Source organism: Podarcis filfolensis (assembly GCF_964270895.1).
Source record: "Podarcis filfolensis genome assembly, chromosome: 15".
NCBI lineage: Eukaryota > Metazoa > Chordata > Lepidosauria > Squamata > Lacertidae > Podarcis > Podarcis filfolensis.
The window spans coordinates 24,820,661-24,838,618 of NC_139618.1; the positions used below are offsets into that span (position 1 = coordinate 24,820,661).

General features: G+C 46.9%; 1 protein-coding gene across 1 annotated transcript in view; it reads left to right on the forward strand.

Annotated features, from left to right (window-relative positions):
- Positions 1 to 17,544, forward strand: part of LOC310750880 (uncharacterized protein) — a gene marked incomplete at its 3' end in the record, with an annotated part of 47,922 nt that extends 30,378 nt beyond the window's left edge. Inside the window, exons 19-34 of the mRNA XM_083589290.1 lie at positions 978 to 1,247; positions 2,592 to 2,732; positions 3,461 to 3,709; positions 4,473 to 4,676; positions 5,242 to 5,409; positions 6,042 to 6,191; positions 6,326 to 6,505; positions 6,876 to 7,089; positions 8,827 to 8,910; positions 9,103 to 9,225; positions 9,805 to 9,959; positions 10,937 to 11,023; positions 12,789 to 12,935; positions 14,792 to 14,986; positions 15,863 to 15,984; positions 17,301 to 17,544. Of these exons, the coding sequence (XP_083445416.1) occupies positions 978 to 1,247; positions 2,592 to 2,732; positions 3,461 to 3,709; positions 4,473 to 4,676; positions 5,242 to 5,409; positions 6,042 to 6,191; positions 6,326 to 6,505; positions 6,876 to 7,089; positions 8,827 to 8,910; positions 9,103 to 9,225; positions 9,805 to 9,959; positions 10,937 to 11,023; positions 12,789 to 12,935; positions 14,792 to 14,986; positions 15,863 to 15,984; positions 17,301 to 17,544 (2,733 nt within the window). The remainder of the gene's footprint in view (positions 1 to 977; positions 1,248 to 2,591; positions 2,733 to 3,460; positions 3,710 to 4,472; positions 4,677 to 5,241; positions 5,410 to 6,041; positions 6,192 to 6,325; positions 6,506 to 6,875; positions 7,090 to 8,826; positions 8,911 to 9,102; positions 9,226 to 9,804; positions 9,960 to 10,936; positions 11,024 to 12,788; positions 12,936 to 14,791; positions 14,987 to 15,862; positions 15,985 to 17,300) is intronic.
- Positions 17,545 to 17,958: the final 414 nt, after the last annotated feature.

The window sequence follows — 17,958 nt, forward strand, 5'->3', positions numbered from 1 at the left end:
GTAAATGAGATCTTTAAAGGTGGATGATTGGTCTTGATGCTCAGCATCCAATTATCGGAAACAGTTGCATGAATAAAAAGTGGTGCTATGGTTCCATCCCCGATATCTCCAGGTAGATTTGGAAAAGAGCCCTGGAGAACAACTGTCAATCAGTGTAAAGTTTAGAAAAGGGATTGGGAGTCTGTGGCCCTCTAAATGTTGTAGGACTCCACCTTCTATTATCCTTGACAAAGGGCCATGCTGATGGGAGTTGGAGTCCAACAAGATCTGGAGAGACAAAGCTTCGTTTCTGAGCACAATTCAAAGTGTTGGTGCTAAACGGCCTCAGCCCAGTATACCTGAAGGATCGTCTCCACCCTCATCGTTCAGTCCAGACACTGAGGTCCAGCTCTGAGGGCCTTCTGGCAGTTCCCTCCCCGCAAGAAGTGAGGTTACAGGGAACCAGGCAGAGGGCCTTCTCGATAGTGGCACCCTCCCATCAGATGTCAAGGAAATAAACAACTATCTGACTTTTAGAAGACATCTGAAGGCAGCCCTATTTAGGGAAGTTTTTAATGTTTGATGTTTTATTATATTTCTAATATTCTGTTAGGAGCTGCTCAGAGTGGCTGGGGAAACCCAGCCAGATGGGTGGGGTATAAATAAATTATTATCATTATTAGCATTATTCCCCACCCCTGATGGTTCCCCCACCCCAATAGCCTGACCCTGAATAAGGCAGCTCCCTACACCCTGATGTCTTTACTGAAACCTAAAAGCATGAAATCCAATTTCCTGATAAAGTCTAATTTACCCGTTCACACTGGAATCTTGTTGAGCGATAGTGACTTCTCCAGGTTAGCAGCAAAGGCTGAAGAAGGTTCTTCCACTGCCACCTGAACGTTGACATTTTTAATATCTGTTTTGTGTTCATTGATCCCTTTGCATCAAGAAATTGACCTTATTGCCCTGCGCTTCCCATATCCCTGTATTTCCAGGGAACGACACGAAGGCATAACTTGGGAGTGGCCAACGACTGGGACAGCCTCCTGAAGGAGCTGGCTGACTATCACCAGCATGCTGAAGAAGAGCTTAGACAGCAGCACTGGGAAGAAATTAAATGTGCCGGGCTCAGCCCCGAGGAAAGAACTCTCAAAGACGGGGCTTTATTCTCTCTGGAAGAAATCCTGCAGAATCTTGCGTCGCTGGGTGCCGACCTGCAAAAAGCAGGGGCCCCCTCTAGATTAGGCCTTGCAAAAGCAAACAGTGTGAGTTGCAACTCCCAGAGTCCTGTGCTTTGCAGACTCCTGTCTTCATTCCCTCTCTCTGTAACCTGTGTTATTCAATGACAGGCTGGTGTGGATGCATTTGGCAGAGAGGTGGGTAGGGTTCGATTGGTGCATGGATATTATGGGGAGAGGGAAAGGGACAGAGACTTTGAGGAAAGGGCCATGGCTTAGCTGTAGAGCACATATATAAACAAATACTCATCCCTACTGGGTGTCCCATTGTCGTAGCTCTAGATCCAGCACAGACAGCAAGACAAGCCTTAGTGCCTCTTCTTCTCAACTCAGCGTTCTAGGCTGCTAGTTCTTTGTTCTCCTTCACTGGCCCACAGAGCTCAGTAACACCACCTCCAGCCAACAGTAGGAGAAACGTCCAATTTGGACCACACTTCACAAACCAAGGCAGATCCCATACAGACTTGACTGGAATCATCAACTTAGCAAAGAGATTGGTTTGACCACTTTAGCAGTCCTTCATTCTTTGCAGAAACCCCATTCCAGGGGGATAAAAGCACAGGCGTCGTGGGGACCCCAAGGATGATGTCTAAACTAAAAAATATATTTTTATATATACTGGAAGCCACCCAGAGTGGCTGCCGAAGGCCAGCCAGATGGGCAGGGTATATATTATTATTATTATTCCCAGAAACTCTAGCACGTGCAGAATGCTGCAGCAAGGCTCCTCACAGGGTCTCTGCCATGGGAACATATTCACCCAGTGTTTTTCCAGCTGCACTGGCTCCCGCTGGAGTGCAGGGTCAGATTTAAGGTGCTGGTTTTGACCTTTAAAGCCCTTCACGGCCTAGGACCCTCGTACCTACGGGACCCCCTCTCCTGGTATGCCCCACGGAGGACCTTAAGGTCCATAAATAGCAACACCCTAGAGGTCCCGGGCCCTAAGGGAGTTAGATTAGCTTCAACCAGAGCCAGGGCCTTCTCAGCACTGACTCTGGCCTGGTGGAACGCTCTGTCTCATGAGACCAGGGCCCTGCGGGATCTGATCTCTTTCCGCAGGGCCTGTAAGACAGAGTTGTTCCACCTGGCCTTTGGCTTAGAATCAGTTTGATTCCCTCCCCCTCTTTCTTTTTCCTTTCTCCTCCTGTGAAGAGGCTGCATCCTAATGTTTTAATGCTGTATTTTAATCTTTTTTTAAAATTGTATTTTAATCAACTTTTTTTAATTATTGGTTGTTAGCCTCCCTGAGCCCGGTCTTGGCTGCGGAGGGTGGGGTATAAGTAAAAAATTATTTTTATTATTATTATTATTATTATTATCCCCCTGGTAAAAAACAACGCCCTTACAGCAACATTATCTTTTGCTCTGCAGGAAACTCAGACATTGGAGAGCAAGCTGGGCAGAGACTCAGTGGCTCAGAAACTGCGAGCCACAGCAAGCAAGATAGTGAAGCAAGAAGCTATGAAGCAAATGTGGATACACAGAGTCCTGGATTGTTACAACCATCTCCAGGTACAGCTCAGCCTCTTCTTTCAGAGGAAGGGCCATAGCTCAGTGACAGAGCACCTGCCTTGCATGCAGAAGGTCCCAGGTTCAATGGTTGACAGCTCCAAGTAGGGCTGGGAGGGAACCTTCTCTGAAAATCTGGCTGCCTGCCAGGGTAGAGAATACTGAGCTAGATGGACCAAGTGTCTGACTCAGGCCAAGACAGCTTCCTATGTTCCTCCACCTCAGTTCTCCTACTTTTAATGGGTAACAATATCCTGCATAGGGACACGGGTGGTGCTGTGGGTTAAACCACAGAGCCTAGGGCTTGCCGATCAGAAGGTCGGTGGTTTGAATCCCCGCGACGGGGTGAGCTCCCGTTGCTCGGTCCCTGCTCCTGCCAACCTAGCAGTTCAAAAGCATGTCAAAGTGCAAGTAGATTAATAGGTACCGCTGCAGCGGGAAGGTCAACGGCGTTTCCGTGCGCTGCTCTGGTTCGCCAGAAGCGGCTTAGTCATGCTGGCCACATGACCTGGAAGCTGTACGCTGGCTCCCTCGGCCAGTAAAGTGAGATGAGCAGCGCAACCCCAGAGTCGGTCACAACTGGACCTAATGGTCAGGGGTCCCTTTACCTTTACCTTTATATCCTGCATGCACTATCTTCATGAGTTGTTCTAACTTTGCTTGGTTTCAGCTCCTCCCATGGAGCCGCCACTGCTAATATTGGTGTGAATTTCTTTACCTTCTGCCCTAAGAGATGGAGCTGTCCGGAAGACGTATTACAGGTTCTGGACAACTTAAGCTACACAGCTGCAGGGGAAACGGTGGCCCGTGAGGTGGCCCAGTCAGCTGAGCAACATCAGGTGGAGAGAGTGATGACCTTTCTCCAAAAGTCCTCTAAGGAAGGGGAAATACTTGTCTCTTTCAAAGAAATGGATGAAGCTGAGCTGAGGAAGCTACAGGCACTGATCCAAACGGAACTGCAAGCACAGATAGAGGAAAAGGTACAGAAACTGCGCTACATTGGCCTGGCTGCATCCAGATGTGCCTGTCAGGCTTTGGGGAAGCAGCTTCCTCCCTCCCTTTGGCTGTGGATAAGCAGAACAAAGCAGAATAGTCTCTTGCCGTTTAAAGAGATTTTAATGTTCACAGCAAAAGAACAAAGTCCATTCTTGGAGTGAAGGTGCTCCCAATTAAGGTTTCCACCCACTCCATCCCGAGTCACCCAAGTCACTTCCTCATCTTGCAATCTGATCTCGCAACCACTGTGCCTTCTGTGCAGCTACCTTATCTAATCTCCTTGACCTTGGACTGATTGGCTGGACACTTTCCAGTGAACCGGAGTCTGTTCTCTCTCTCTCTCTCTCTCTCTCCCAGTTCTTTTTCTCCCAGCTATTCACTACCCAGTTCTTCCTAACTTTTGTCTTCTGAACTCTGTCCCTCTGCAAACCACTGTTCCAAATCTATACTGTCCCACTGCTCCTGAGACGATTCAGGATCCTGATCCATAGCAGGGGGGAGGGGGAAGGCTCCCACCATTCCTCATCTGTGCAGCCCTCCTCAGCATCCCTGACAGTGCCCCAAACTCAGGATTCATCTGTAACATATCAGGAAAAGGCAACAGCTAGAGGTAGAACACCGACTCTGCATGCATAAGGTCTGCATTCAATGGTCTGACTCTGCGATTATCCACACTTGCCTTTCATCCACTCTTCCCTTCATCCTTTTAAAAATGGTTCTACAAGGGTTTCTCAATGTTTCCTCCAGCTGGAAGCCAAAGAAATGGAAGTGATTCAAGAGGTGGCCAAACAGACCCCAGGCCCCGCGGCTGCTGAACAATTGGCGTATTTTCTCCTGACTCAGAGGCATCTACGGCAAACAGTCCTAGTATCAGAAGGTATCTCGAGGCTTCAAAAAGCAGGCCCCAGAACACCAGGCGATCAGAGCTCCACAGAAGACCTTGCTCAGGAGGTAGGAACATGTGTTCCTGCCAATGGACGTCTCTAAGATATTTTTGATAGTGGAGAAGAATGGCTGTCAAAATTGCAGCATTGTGCAGATACTACAGGTCAGCGACTCTGAGTGCTGGAAGATTGACAGGATGTAAAGCTGTCTTATATTTAGCCTCAGCCAGCCTTCAGCAGCCTTTTGCTCTCCAATTGTTTTGGACTGCAACTCCCATACATTTCAGCCAGGGGGCAGCCACTGGGAAGGCCCTGTCCCTCATTTGATTCAGCGGGGGGCACCCAGAGCAGGGCCTCCAAAGGGGATCTTAAGGTTCAGGTAGGTACGTATGGGAGAAGGTGATCTTTCAGGTAGCCTGGCACCAAGCAGGTACCTTTGAATGTTAGTTGCAGGGCAGCAAAAAGCAGGGGAGGTCTGTTTGCTTGTCAGCTTCCCAGAGGTTGAGCATAGCTGAAGGCAAGATTCTATGCTAGATCGAATGCACGCAGCAAAGCTCTTCTATTGCTCTCTTTAAACAAAATAAAAGAGGGTGGTATTGATCGTATTGAATCTGGGCCTTTCTGTGTTTCAGGAGCTGATTGTGGATGAAGAGATGAAGGGTGTTGCTCAGCTGCTGAAGGGGAAAAAGGAGTATGAGGACTCCGTGCTGGAGCTGCAACACACGGCACGGATGCTGCAGTTGAGGGAGAGGCAATTTCAAGAGATGGTCCAAATGCTGAAGGCTCACTCCTCAGACAAGGTGACAATGAACTGACATTATTATGATGCATTGAAATTACATCCTGCTCTTCCTCCCCAAGCAGCCCAGGGTAGCAAACAGACACTTTAGAAACAAAAAAGAAAGCAAAAACAGTAAAATATATATATATCTAAAAACCATTACAGTGGTATCTCGGGTTAAGAACTTAATTCGTTCTGGAGGTCTGTTTTTTACCTGAAACTGTTCTTAACCTGAGGTACCACTTTAGCTAATGGGGCCTCCCACTGCTGCGCGACTTCTGTTCTCATCCTGAAGCAAAGTTCTTAACCCGAGGTACTATTTCTGGGTTAGCGGAGTCTGTAACCTGAAGCATCTGTAACCCGAGGTACCACTATAGAAGGTTTGCTGTTGCAGCTCAGTTCCTGTTTGCACTGGCTTGTCCTCTGCTACCTCCCATAGCAGCCAATTTGTGTTATGCCTCATGGCAGCCATTTTGAATGCTGCTCACAGCCTTTCCTCAAAATTCCAAGTGTGCCCACTGACCTGCAAAGATTTACAAGCCCTACATTAACAGTGACTATTTTTGCTGACTCCTCTGCTCTTGTGCAACCTAACCACTGCCTGTATTTCCTATCTTTCTCTCTCGCTGTTTCAATGCGGCCTTCAAACAGCAGCGCCTGGAGGATGCTCGCCAGATAGCCAGTGGACTGCAGGACTTCAGGAAGCAGAAAACCAGAGAGCTGGCAGAGCAGCTGAGAACGTACCTGCTGGGCAGCCAGAAGGCAAAAGAGGGAACCTCAAGCAATCCCAGTCCGCCCCAGGTAGGATTGCCAATGGAAGCCATAGGTTTTCTGCAGGGAAGATTCAAATGAGGTTGCCAAATGAGAAGACGTAAATCACTCCTTGCTTCTTAAAAAAAATTAATTAAAAGTCATGGTTTCTTTCTGCCCTGCAGAGTGAAAGTCCTCCTCTAGAAAAAAAAGGTAAAGGAGGAAAAGGAAAAGAGAAATGGGTGGATTCCCAAGAAGCTCGGTTGGTGGAGCTGGAGGAATCTTACCGGGAGCAAATATTGGAAGAGAAAGCCAAACTGGAGGATCAGCTGGAAAGAGGGGAAATGAAGAAGTGGTCCAAGCAGGTGGGAGCAGGAGGGCTGGCCCTTCTCCAAAGTGAATGAACATTGTCATTCAAATGGTGTTCGTGCACCATGTCATGTGATCGATTATGTGGGGCGGGGCTTACCTGGGCACCCCAATATATTTTTTCAAGTTGGCACCCCTGCATGACTTCTACACACACAAAATGTAGCTCTGTCACTGAAGGAGAAACTGTAGTTCCTGGCTTCTGGAGTTTCCAGTATTGTGAGGTCTATTAAAGAGCCTCAGAGCATTATGCAGAAATGCCCCTCGCCTGCCCCAGCTGGACTCCAGGAAGTGGAGGGTCAGGATTTACAGATATTTATAGGGAATGCAGACAGCAACTCAGTGCTTAACCCTTATTCTTGTTAGAAACTGATCAGAGAACATGATGAGACGGTGACCTTCTTGGACAAGGCGTTTCGCCAAGATGTGCACAAGCTCAGAGGGAGGATGGAGAAAGATCAAAGGAGAAAATACTCAGGTCAAGAAGACGGAAATTCTCTGACTTCTGAAGCTGCCTCTTTGCCAGGACAAAACCAACCCAGCCTGGCTGAAGACAGAGTTCTCTCCCTCTTGGCAGAAAGTAAGTCTCCTTGGCTGCTAACAGAAAGTTAAGCCAGCCTTGTCACTCATCCATGGCTCAGTGAGCACTTTCAAAATAAAGAGAGTGACACTCAGTGATGGAAGCTGAGGCTTCAATCACATAAATGGAGAGACCTTCATTGGTTGCTAGCAAAGCTGATTGTTTCGGAGTTGCTGTCTCAAACCAATAGCCCCATCTGAGGTTTGTTTACTTGGGCCGTGTTAATGCCATATATTTTAAACACTATTATACCACTTTAACAGCCATGGCTGTTTAAAGAGAATTATGGGAGCTGTAGTTTGCTAAGGGTGCTGAGAGTTGCTAAGAGGTATCTAGTCGTCATCGCCGTCCCAGCTACAATTTCCAGAGAGGTTTAAAAAGAACCCCTCAGGGATCTCTGGAAATTGCAGCTCTCTGAAAGGACTAGGTTGTTGTTGTTGTTTAGTTGTTTAGTCGTGTCCGACTCTTCGTGACCCCATGGACCAGAGCACGCCAAGCACTCCTACCTTCCACTGCCTCCCGCAGTTTGGTCAAACTCATGCTGGTAGCTTCAAGAACACTGTCCAACCACCTCATCCTCTGTCGTCCCCTTCTCCTTGTGCCCTCCATCTTTCCTAACGTCAGGGTCTTTTCCAGGGAGTCTTCTCTTCTCATGAGGTGGCCAAAGTATTGGAGTCTCAGCTTCAGGATCTGTCCTTCCAGTGAGCACTCAGGGCTGATTTCCTTAAGAATGGATAGGTTTGATCTTCTTGCAGTCCATGGGACTCTCAAGAGTCTCCTCCAGCACCATAATTCAAAAGCATCAATTCTTCGGCGATCAGCCTTCTTTATGGTCCAGCTCTCACTTCCATACATCACTACGGGGAAAACCATCGCTAGGCACCAAAAGCCTAGGTACCTCCTAGCAACTCTCGGCACCTTTAGCAAACTACGGCTCCCATAATTCTTTGGGGAAGTCATGTCTATTTGAATGTATGGTGTAAATGTGGCGTTGGTCAACAAATCCCATGGGGTCATAGCCATTTCCAGAGCAGCATGCTGAGCCGTATCCAGAACTACTTTCTCTCACTCTCAATTTCTCAATTTCGGTTTCTCCCAGTTTTTCCTTTCTTAAGTTCAGTTCACCTCGTTTATGCATCAGTATGCAAATTATCCAGCAAAAAATCTGTACGAAAATACAAGTGCATTTTTGGCCACATTTTTTAGCAACATAAGAAGTTGTTTAGCTCAGTATTACTTACACTGACAGGCAGCAGCCATCCAGGATTTCAGGCAAGAAGCATTTCCAGCAATACATGGAGATGCTGGGATTGAATTTGGGATTTTCTGTATGCAAAACCAGTGCTCTACTACTAAGCTACAGCCCTTCCCCTGATAGTTTTTTCCTAATATATGTGTACATGCTTTTCCCGTGATATCAGCCTTACACACGCTTTTTTGATGCTGTTTTTGATTGGGAAATGGCATCATCAAGTTTGGAGGAGTGTGAATCTCAAGGATAGTTGCATTAAGAAGAGAAATGAACAATTTCCTCCCCCACCCCACAGGCAGGAGGAGTGGCAGGGATGTGAATGTGTCTACACCATTCTTTGTCTTAGATCACACTAACTAGATTAATAATAAATAATAATAATAAAATTTTATTTATATCTCACCCTTCCCAGCAGAAGCCGGGCTCAGAGTGGCTAACAACAGAAAATAATGCAGCATTCTAAAATCAATGCTCCTCCCTTGCAGATATCAAGGTCTTGAAGCAAACTGAACTCCTAGTGAGTTTACGAACCACCCTGCTGAATCCTCGGTTCACAGCTCTTCTGTCTGGTAAGGCTTCCAAAGTGATTGTTGTCACATCATCTGATGCTCCGTCTTACTTTTGCAAAGAATTGAAGGCTCCTGTGCACACCGGAATGAGCTATATTGCATGTTAGTTATGAAATGCGCCCTGTGAGTAGCCAAACTTGGCCAAAAAACACCTGCCAACAAGCAATGTGAATTCTCTTCCTGTTTGTGTAGATAGCAATGGATCTGGTGGTGTGACATCTTCCAAGCTCCTTGCTCTTCTGAAGGATGTGAATTGCCAAATCCAAAAGTGTGCAGCGGCAGTTGGACTGCTGGACATCCATCGTCCGGAATATGGTAATTCCTTTGCATTGCACTCTCTGTTCTGCTTTCAGTAGACAAAGGTTTCAGCACCATGGACAGGTTCTTTTCTGGAGGGAGGCTACTGGATCAACAGCTTGATTGGGGCCTTGGTTCATTGCCTTTGAAGATATAACAGCTGTCCTTGCTCTCTATCCCACCCCCCACCCCTCTCTGTCTGTCTGTCTGTCTGTCTGTCTGTCTGTCTCTCTCTCTCTCTCTCTCTCTCTCTCTCTCTCTCTCACACACACACACACACACACAATATAGCTACACCCCATTTACTCTTGTGTCTTATCTCTATGACCTTCTTCTTCTCCTCTCTGCTGCCCACTTCCTTCTCAAACCATCCCAAATTCTTTTAAGAATTGACACATCAGTACAAATCAAGTAATTCATGAACACTTGATATGCATCCTTTTATCCTTAAAAGCAGTATTTTATTTTTGTCTCTGTTGCTTTAATTGAGGGACTTTGAAATGCATCAGCCTATATTGTACAAACAAGCAAAAGTAATTAAAATGAAATACCCAAGAGAACAAATGTATTTTGGTTCATGTTTATTTTTGCTTGCAGATAGAGTAAATTCTTTTCAGGATATAATGGACACTCAGATGGTCCCTAAATCCAGAGATCTTGTCCCTCTGCTCACATCAACCCTTTCTGCGAGGGAATTTGTCGTGTACCAATACGGAATGGTGATCCTGAAATTCCTCAGGCCTCATATTGGCGTAAGTGTTCACAAGGTTTTTCAGGGCAACAGTCCCATGGAGTGCACAATGGTACACTTTGCATGGAACCCAGCAATCTGAGCAGAATCTTGAAAAAAAGATTGACTTTTAATGGCTCAGGACTGAAACATATGCAGAGGAATACAGTGGTACCTCGGGTTAAGAACTTAATTCGTTCTGGAGGTCCGTTCTTAACCTGAAACGGTTCTTAACCTGAGGTACCACTTTAGCTAATGGGGCCTCCTGCTGCTGCCGTGCAATTTCTATTCTCATCCTGAAACAAAGTTCTTAACCTGAGGTACTATTTCTGGGTTAGCAGAGTCTGTAACCTGAAGCGTCTGTAACCTGAAGTGTCTGTAACCTGAGGTACCACTGTAATGCCATCTTCTACTCATGCTACTTTTGTGCCACCCCACCCCAAGAATTTCAAAAGCAAGAAAAGAGCAACAATGGTCCTATTCATTTAAAGCACTGAGAGACAGTATTTCTTCTCTTAACACAGCCTTCACAAACATGGTGCCCTCCAGGTGTTGTTTGACTACAATGCCCTTCACCCCTGACCATTGGCCATGCTGGCTGCTGGTTCTGCTGAGCACTGGAGTCCAACAACATCTGTAGCACTGGGAAGACGAAGGCTGTCTTAGCTGTCCATCACTCCATGTGGCTCCCAGTTCACATCACTCTCTCCCTTTTTGTCTGCAAGTTCTTTGAGCTTCAGCCCCTCTGTGATGTATTGCAACCATGGAAAACCTCCCACAAAGAAATGGCCAAGTTAGCCCTCCAAAACATTGAGCACAAGTGGTTTTATTTCATGTCTGTAATTAAAGAACAGGCAGATTGAATGTGAAGGATGTTTTGTATTTGAGAAAGTGGCAGTCTTATTCTAAATTCTGATCAGATATGGCTTGTGCTTTGGATGTACAGTGCACCAAAGAGGCAAAACATATCCATAACAGATTGTTTTCTTTCAATGTTAGGCACCAGAGATTGATCTGTGTGTTGCTTCCAGCATTCCCTCCAGCAACACACCAGGAAACGCCTTCCGGAACTCTTTCTATTATCAGGTACGTCCTTGTGACAGAGGGAATCTTCCCCAAAACAAAATGAAGAACAAATGTCCCACACAAATGAATGTATGGACCTTCCTTACATCGTGTCAGGCCACTGGTCCATCTAGAGCAGCTGTGAGGAACCTCAGACCCAAAGGATAAGTGTCCAAGACTCTCTATCTGGCCATGGGACTCTAGCTGCCAGGCACTTGGAAGCATCCCACAATGAATTTTGACATGTGGGAAGGACGACTGGCCTGTCAGTCACATGGTGTCACATTATTGATATACTGTAGTTGACATGTCGGTTGTTCTGCCCACCTGTCAAAGGTGGCCCTTAGGATGGGACCAAATACAGGGTGCAGGTCCCAGCAAAAATTCACTCCCACTAGAGGTAATGTTAGCCAGCAACTTAGAAAGCTTTAAAAGGGTATTAGAAAATTGCTGGGTGATATCACTGGTTGCTAGTTGTAGTGGTAGTGTAATGGGAATTGGGGTTGCTTGTGCGTAAATTCCAAACTGCTCCCAGCTGTTGGGGTAGCTAAACCTTTCCCTGATTTGACAGCCCTTACAAGGCGACTGTCTCAGTCACTGGCAGAATCCGTCAGTGGGCATTCCCTAAACTTCTTCCAACATAAAAGCTGTTTGACGCCAAGTCTCCTCCTAGCCTCCCTGCGCGGAAGTCTCCTGCGCAGAGTGGGCGTGGCCAGCGGAGGTCCTGGGCTCTCCCCGCTGGACCCTGTGGAAGGGTCTTGGAGCCCTCTCTCCGAAGACCTTCCCTCCTCCTCCCCTTCTTTCCTGGTGTCACGCCGATTTCCTTCCCCAATGGAAGTATTCTCCCTCTCCCTGCTGGTCCCTTCTCCTGCATCATCGGAGAGCCCTACCTCCACTCTGGGCTCCGATGTCAGTTCCCTGACAGGTAGTGTCCTCCTGTCAGGCTTTGGGAAATCGGATCCTTCTCCTGGTGGCAGTAAATAAGCAGATCAAACGAACGGAGCGTTCTTACCAGGTAAGTTCTGTAATAATCACAGCGAGAGACAAAGGGATGCATCTCTCTCTAAAAAAGCGCATTGCTCCCAGTAAAGGTTCACCCTCTCCGTCCCCATTAATCTACGTCACTCCCATGTTGTGTAATCTGAGCTTGTTGGCACTGTGCTTTCTGCTCTATCACTATCATAGCCCATCTAGTTTTAGGCAAAGGGAGGTCAGGAATGCTTTCTAAAGATAGTGCATCTGCCAGCTGTCTCTCTCCTGGTGTTTCCTCTTCTAGCTGTTCTTCACCCAGTATTTCCCAGCTTTCCCCTCTGGACTGTGCCCCTCTACAAACCACTGTTCAAAATCAATACCGTCCTCCTGCCATTGGGAAGGTTCAGAAAAGGGGGAGGGCGGCTCCCACCATTCCTCCTCGGTCCAGTCCCTGACACCTCCTCCACTATTGGAGACAGTGTTCCTCTGAAAACCAGTCACACAGGTGAGACAGTGCAATTGTGGCCACCTGCTGATTGCAGGCTTCCCATAATGGGTATCTGGTTGGCCACTGGGAGGACAGAGCACTGAGGCAGATGGGTCTTTGAGTCAGGCTCTTCTTATGAATTCTGAGAAAGGAAAGAGAGAGAGAGAGAGAGAGAGAGAGAGAGAGAGAGAGAGAAGATTGAAGAGCTTTATAAGTATCAAAAGCCTGAAGACGAAGGACCTGGAGCTAAAAGCATCAGTCCTCAGTCTCTCTCATGTGTTCAGTATTTATCTATTTATTTAAATGTTGCCTTTTCTCCTTCCTTAGACCTCTGGCAACAAACTGTTCGTTCTAAGGGAGTGCCTGAGTTGCGTGGGCAGTTTTATCCTGCTTCTCGTTCACTGCCTGGCCCACATCGCTGCCGAAGACCTCAGCCAGGATTCCAGCCCAGCTTTTCGGAGGCTCTTTTACCAGGTACAAAGCAGTCATCCCTCGCTGTAAATCTGTGGACACTTAAAGGGCATGGTAGTTAAAGGTTGGTGGTGTTCCTGGTGAGACTCCAGGCGTGAGCAGACTGGGAAAGAGCAATGTGGTATCCATCTGTGAATTCCTGTCATCGAGAAGCTAGTAAGGGTGTTCCCTGGACCCACGCAAAGAAAACAGGGCCCAGAACCTCACATAACTGTACTGCTGAGCTGCTGTGCCCAGGGTCAGTGTGTCATTTCTGTTAATAGATAGAGTTTATATGCAGCAGCAGTTGATATTAGTTAAAATGAATCCTTTACTTGGAGCACACCCTCACTTGAACGGTATTCAGACTGACACTTTGTATAAAATAAGGAAGTTTGTGTTTATTAAAGGAAGTACATTCTGGATAGGAAAGAATTCTATAGCCCTAGCTAGCTGTCTGTTTGGAGAAGCAAAGCAGCCATGCTTGCCCCTTTGTTCTCAGAAGATAGATCCAAGATGACCTCTTGTCTTGAGGTCCAGAGAAAGAATGGGAGGAGGAGCAGGAAGCTATAAACAGGATGCAACCTAAGACATATCAGTCTAAACGTCGGAGAGATAAAGAAAAGTCAGTGCGGGGATAGTCACAGGGATGGTTTGGGGTCTTCACCCATGCAAACCCCTCCCAGCAAGCTGAATTGCACCCAAAGTTCCAACAATTTCTATGTGCATCTGTATGAAAATCAGCAAGGATTTCGGTGTGCTGCTTCCTTCCTAGCCCCTCTCTGTGCTTCATTAAACAAGCAGAGATAGGAATTTAGAAAACCAAGCAGGGTTGCTGTTAATCTGGGCTCTGCCAGGCCTGTACAAGCACACCTCATTTTATTGTGTTTCGCTTGATTGTAGTTTGCAGCTTACAAGAACATGGGTGCAGCTGCAGGTTGCCTGCCCTGTCGTGTGTCCACCCACCTCCACTACTCCTCTTCTCCAGTGGATCTGGAGCCAGGTTTTCCTCCTTTCCACCCCTATAGACTACAGTATAGCGTAAACATAACTTTTATATGCACTGGGAAACACAAAAATGTGTGTGAGACTCACTCTATTGCAATATTCAGTTCATTACGGCGGAACCGAACCCGCAATATCTCTGAGGTATAAGCATCATACCCAGGGGTTATGGTGTGCTTTGTGCACACAGTAGAACAGCCACGACGGGTGAAAATGGATTGTGTGTGTCTGTTCTGCAGAAGCTGCTTGGATCTTTATGCACCTATTATGCCCAGCAGTGGAAGTTGTAGGGGCTGCTTTTACATACTCTGTTGTGCACATTCCCTTTAGCCTGCGCCACAATTCACAGTGCCTTTCAGCACCACTTTAACACTTTAAAATATCTGCACTTCCTCTGCCACTGTCCTCTGGTCCCTGACCTGGACCAGGTTCCAGCCCAGCTCAGCCAAGGAGCAAGATGTTTGAAATCCACAAGCCCACTACTGAGATTGGTCACGTTGATGATGTGTCATTGATTCGCCAGAATTTAAGGGCCCTAATCAACCTGGACCCAATGAGGTGTCTGGGTTAATTTTCCAGGCAACCAGAGTCCATCCAGGAATTTGCTTCCAGCTCTGCTATGCTCCGATGAGTGACTTGCCTGCACCATGAAAATAGCTCCAAGGGATTCTTTGAGACCAACAGATTCAGCTTGCCATGAACTCATCTGAAAAGTTATTCTGATCATTTTTCTTTCTTTCTCCTTCCCTTCCTTCATATTTCTCTTAATTTTTGCTACCTTGAAATAATGTGCATTAAGCATACTTAAGGAGAAGGTGCAATATATATATATATATATTTATATATTAACTATATTATTTATCATTGCATCTAAGGCACTCAAGGCTTGCCTGGGTGAAATGTTCTCTCTCAGGCTTCAGACGTCAGCAGTTCTGGAGGACAGTAAATCCGCTGCAATGATGATTAACGAGGCTTTTCTGAAGGGAGAGGGGCTCGCGGATGAGAAAATCAATCTCCTCTCAGGGCTCTTGGATGCCAAAGTGAAGCCTTCTGAAGACTTAGAGGAGGAGGTAATTCTACACACACACACACACACACACACACACACACGTCCACTCTCCACCCCTTCCCAGGGTCCCTTGTGCCACCCCAGAGAGAAAGACTGGTTGCTTCTCAGTCAAGACTGAAGAAGGCTGGGATCGCCCAAGACAGCTTCACTATATGTTTATGAATTTGCAAGGGGGGTTGTAAAAAATATATATACCATATTTTTCCATGTATAAGACTAGGTTTTTCCCCCTAAAAAATAATGTCAAAAATCAGGGGGCGTTTTATACACGCATACATCTCCCCCCATTTTCTTAAATCTGAGTCCCCAAAAATAGGGGATGTCTTATACATGGGGGGGGGGCATCTTATAGACGGAAAAAATACGGTATGTTTCAGCATGGAGCAATTCCTGTTCAAGCTTCCAGCTAGCTGTGTCCTTTTCCAGGATATTCCATTCCCCCTTTTCCCCGCCCCAGTTTTCTGTGCCATCCCCAAAGCAGCAGGTCAGCATACTACTTTTAAATGATCACAAAGTATTAAAAAGCAAAAGTCAACATACAAAGCCACGAATATCTATCAAAGCTACATAACAGAAGGTGGTAGACTTATTGCCCTGCAGTTGCTGTAGTTGATCTCCAACTCCCATCAGTATCCAACAGGTCAGTCAGGGATGATGGAAGTTGTGGTCCAACAATACCTGGCCATGGCTTCCTGTCCTTGACATGCAACCAGCACAGAAGTCCCCACCTGCCTGCATAACCCCTGCAGATGTACCCAATAGACCTGCTGCTTTGTCGAATTCTAGGGTTGGAAGGTCCACCAAAGGTCACCTAACCCCCTGGATGCAACGCTAGAGAAGCAAATTCATTAATGGTCACCTTGCCTTTCTTTGCAAGCATGAGAGCCTCTTGCTCGACGTGGATTTTGACGACTCGCTCAGAAGCAAACTGCCCGGAAAGAAGAAGGAATGTTATTCCCACATCTTGCCCAGCGGCCAGGAGATTCTCCCATCGACAAGGTGAGAGTGGTCCAAGTCACAAGTGGTGGTTGATGACAATGTACTGAAAACAGGTGGGTAGTCAGCCTGGGGCCCTCCAGACATTGCTGGGTTGCAAACCCCATCATCCAGGACCATTGGGCATGCTGGCTAAAGCTGATGGGTGATGGAAGCCAGTGCAGTGCAGTGTATACACTTAAGGTCTAGTTTGTTCAGCGAAACTGGGTTTTGTGAAGTTGTCCAAACCCAGCCCTTGTGAAATGGTTGTTGTTGCCATTTTAGCTATAGTTTGGCATTATGTCTTACCACGACTTCCTTGCATAGCCATAGTTCGTTTGTCCACTCCATCTCCAATGCTCACCAAGTTGCTTGTCTATGAGACAAGCCATAGTTCATTGAACAAAATGCTTAAAGCAAACCATGGCTTAGTGTTATGTGTCAGTGCATTCATTGTCTCAGTCATCTGTACAACAACCTTCGAAAGTAGGCCAATATTGCAGGTAATGAGGGCTGGAAGAGAGCAGTTTAGCATTGGCAACCAGAAGGCTAATGGAAAGTGTGAAGTCGGGAAGCTAAGTTTCCGAAGTCACACCCACAACATACATTTATATCTTGTGGCTTCCCATAAGGACTCCTGGGAACTGTAGTTTGTGAATGATGTTGGAAACTGTAGCTCTGCGAGATGTGGACAATTCCCAGGGTCCTTTAGAGGACAACCATGACTGTAAAATTATTGTAAATGTGCTTTAAATGTATGGGTGTGGATATGGGCTCAATTACTACACAGCATGCACCAAGGCGTGTCAGGAACGTGGCCCCCCCAGCACACCGGGAGAGTCAGCCTCGGAAATTGAGCTGAGCGAGGAAGAGGCTGACTCTGTAGATGAGAGTTGTTTGTCTGATTTTAGAGAGAACAGCCTGGAGCCCCTCCTCTCCAGGGAAGAAGTGGTTAGTTCCCAAGGGAAGGAGGAGTTGGACGTCGGCCAAGGCATTGCCAGGCAACCAGCAGATAAGACGGTGTTAGAGACTGAGTCTTCTGAGGAAGAGGTAGCTCCGCCCTGCGGTCCTAAAATGAGGAGATTAGAGAGGCTGTGAGAGCAACGGAAGGGAAGGAGATGAAAGGCGGGATTTTGGCATTCTTCCTGTTGGGGATAGAATGATGAGTCAGACTGAGCAACTAGATTAATGAGAGCAGGCAGATTGCCATGCTCTGAATGTGTTTTTCTTTCAAATAAACTTGTATAAAACTGATGGAGAGTCTTCACTGCTTTATCGGGCTGCTCGCTTGGCCAGAGATCATTATAAGGCCTGACCTGACCCTTCCTCCCTTTCCTTAGCTCACTGGCCAGCAGTTACCCCCACACCACCCCCGAAGCAGCAGCAGACAAGCTGGATGTGCTCAACGAGAAGCTGGTGACACTCCTACAAGAGGAGGAAGAGTGCATCTCCAGGAGCGGAGATGATGGAGCTTCACTGTTTGATGAGCTCAAGGCCATCGGCTTGGAGAAAGACTCTCTGCTGAAGGAAATAAAAGCCCTGGAAAGGAAAGTGGCAGAAGCCAAAAAGGGGAGGCCGGAATGAATGGGGGCAGGAGTGAAAGAGGCAACAAGTTAGGATTGTGCCTCTCAGGTGGGCACCATTGCCATTTTTAGAGAGAGAGGTTCATGGTGAGTTCCGGCATCTCTTTTTTTCTAGAAAAATAGCATTGGAGACGCCTAATCGCCCCAAAATGCTTGACTTGACATAGCTGCCTGTTTTCTCTCCCTCTGCCCCAATGTACATCTGCAACGAGTCGTGTAATGTCAGCTTGCAGCTTAAGCCAAGGATGGCAAGAGTCCGTCGCCAGGACATGATTAGCAAAGGATTCCAGTTCTCAGTACAATTGGTTAGTTATGGTGAGGCCCACACGAACACAGCAAGGCTGGTAAAGACCATTCCCAAGGCAATGCGTACATGTTGTTGTTGTTGTTGTTTAGTCGTTTAGTCGTGTCTGAC